Source organism: Calidris pugnax, unplaced genomic scaffold, assembly GCF_001431845.1.
Source record: "Calidris pugnax isolate Ruff unplaced genomic scaffold, ASM143184v1 scaffold8, whole genome shotgun sequence".
Lineage (NCBI taxonomy): Eukaryota > Metazoa > Chordata > Aves > Charadriiformes > Scolopacidae > Calidris > Calidris pugnax.
The window spans coordinates 20,401,185-20,401,406 of record NW_015090830.1 but is presented as its reverse complement, the minus strand read 5'-3'; the positions used below and the strand labels follow the sequence as shown (position 1 = coordinate 20,401,406).

The window sequence follows — 222 nt, the reverse complement described above, 5'->3', positions numbered from 1 at the left end:
GGCTGGGCGCTGCCGGTGGCCGGGCGTGGGCGGCCGGGGACGCGCGTACCTCAGCCTGTAGCGACAGCTGCCATTCCGCGGCGGGTTGCCTGTGACGACGGCGGCGGTGGTGGAGCTGGCCGGCCTTAGCCATGCTGTGCTATGTGACCAGGCCGGACGCGGTGGTGATGGAGGTGGAGGTAGAGGCGAAAGCCACCGGCGAGGACTGCCTCAACCAGGTGA

At 70.7% G+C, this 222-nt stretch overlaps 1 protein-coding gene across 1 annotated transcript in view; it reads left to right on the top strand.

The window, feature by feature from the left end:
• Positions 1-6: 6 nt before the first annotated feature.
• The window catches only part of MYLIP (myosin regulatory light chain interacting protein), a 15,642-nt gene continuing 15,426 nt past the window's right edge, over positions 7-222 (top strand). The window contains exon 1 of the mRNA XM_014941015.1: positions 7-218. Within this exon, the coding sequence (XP_014796501.1) occupies positions 132-218 (87 nt within the window). The 5' untranslated portion in view covers positions 7-131. The remainder of the gene's footprint in view (positions 219-222) is intronic.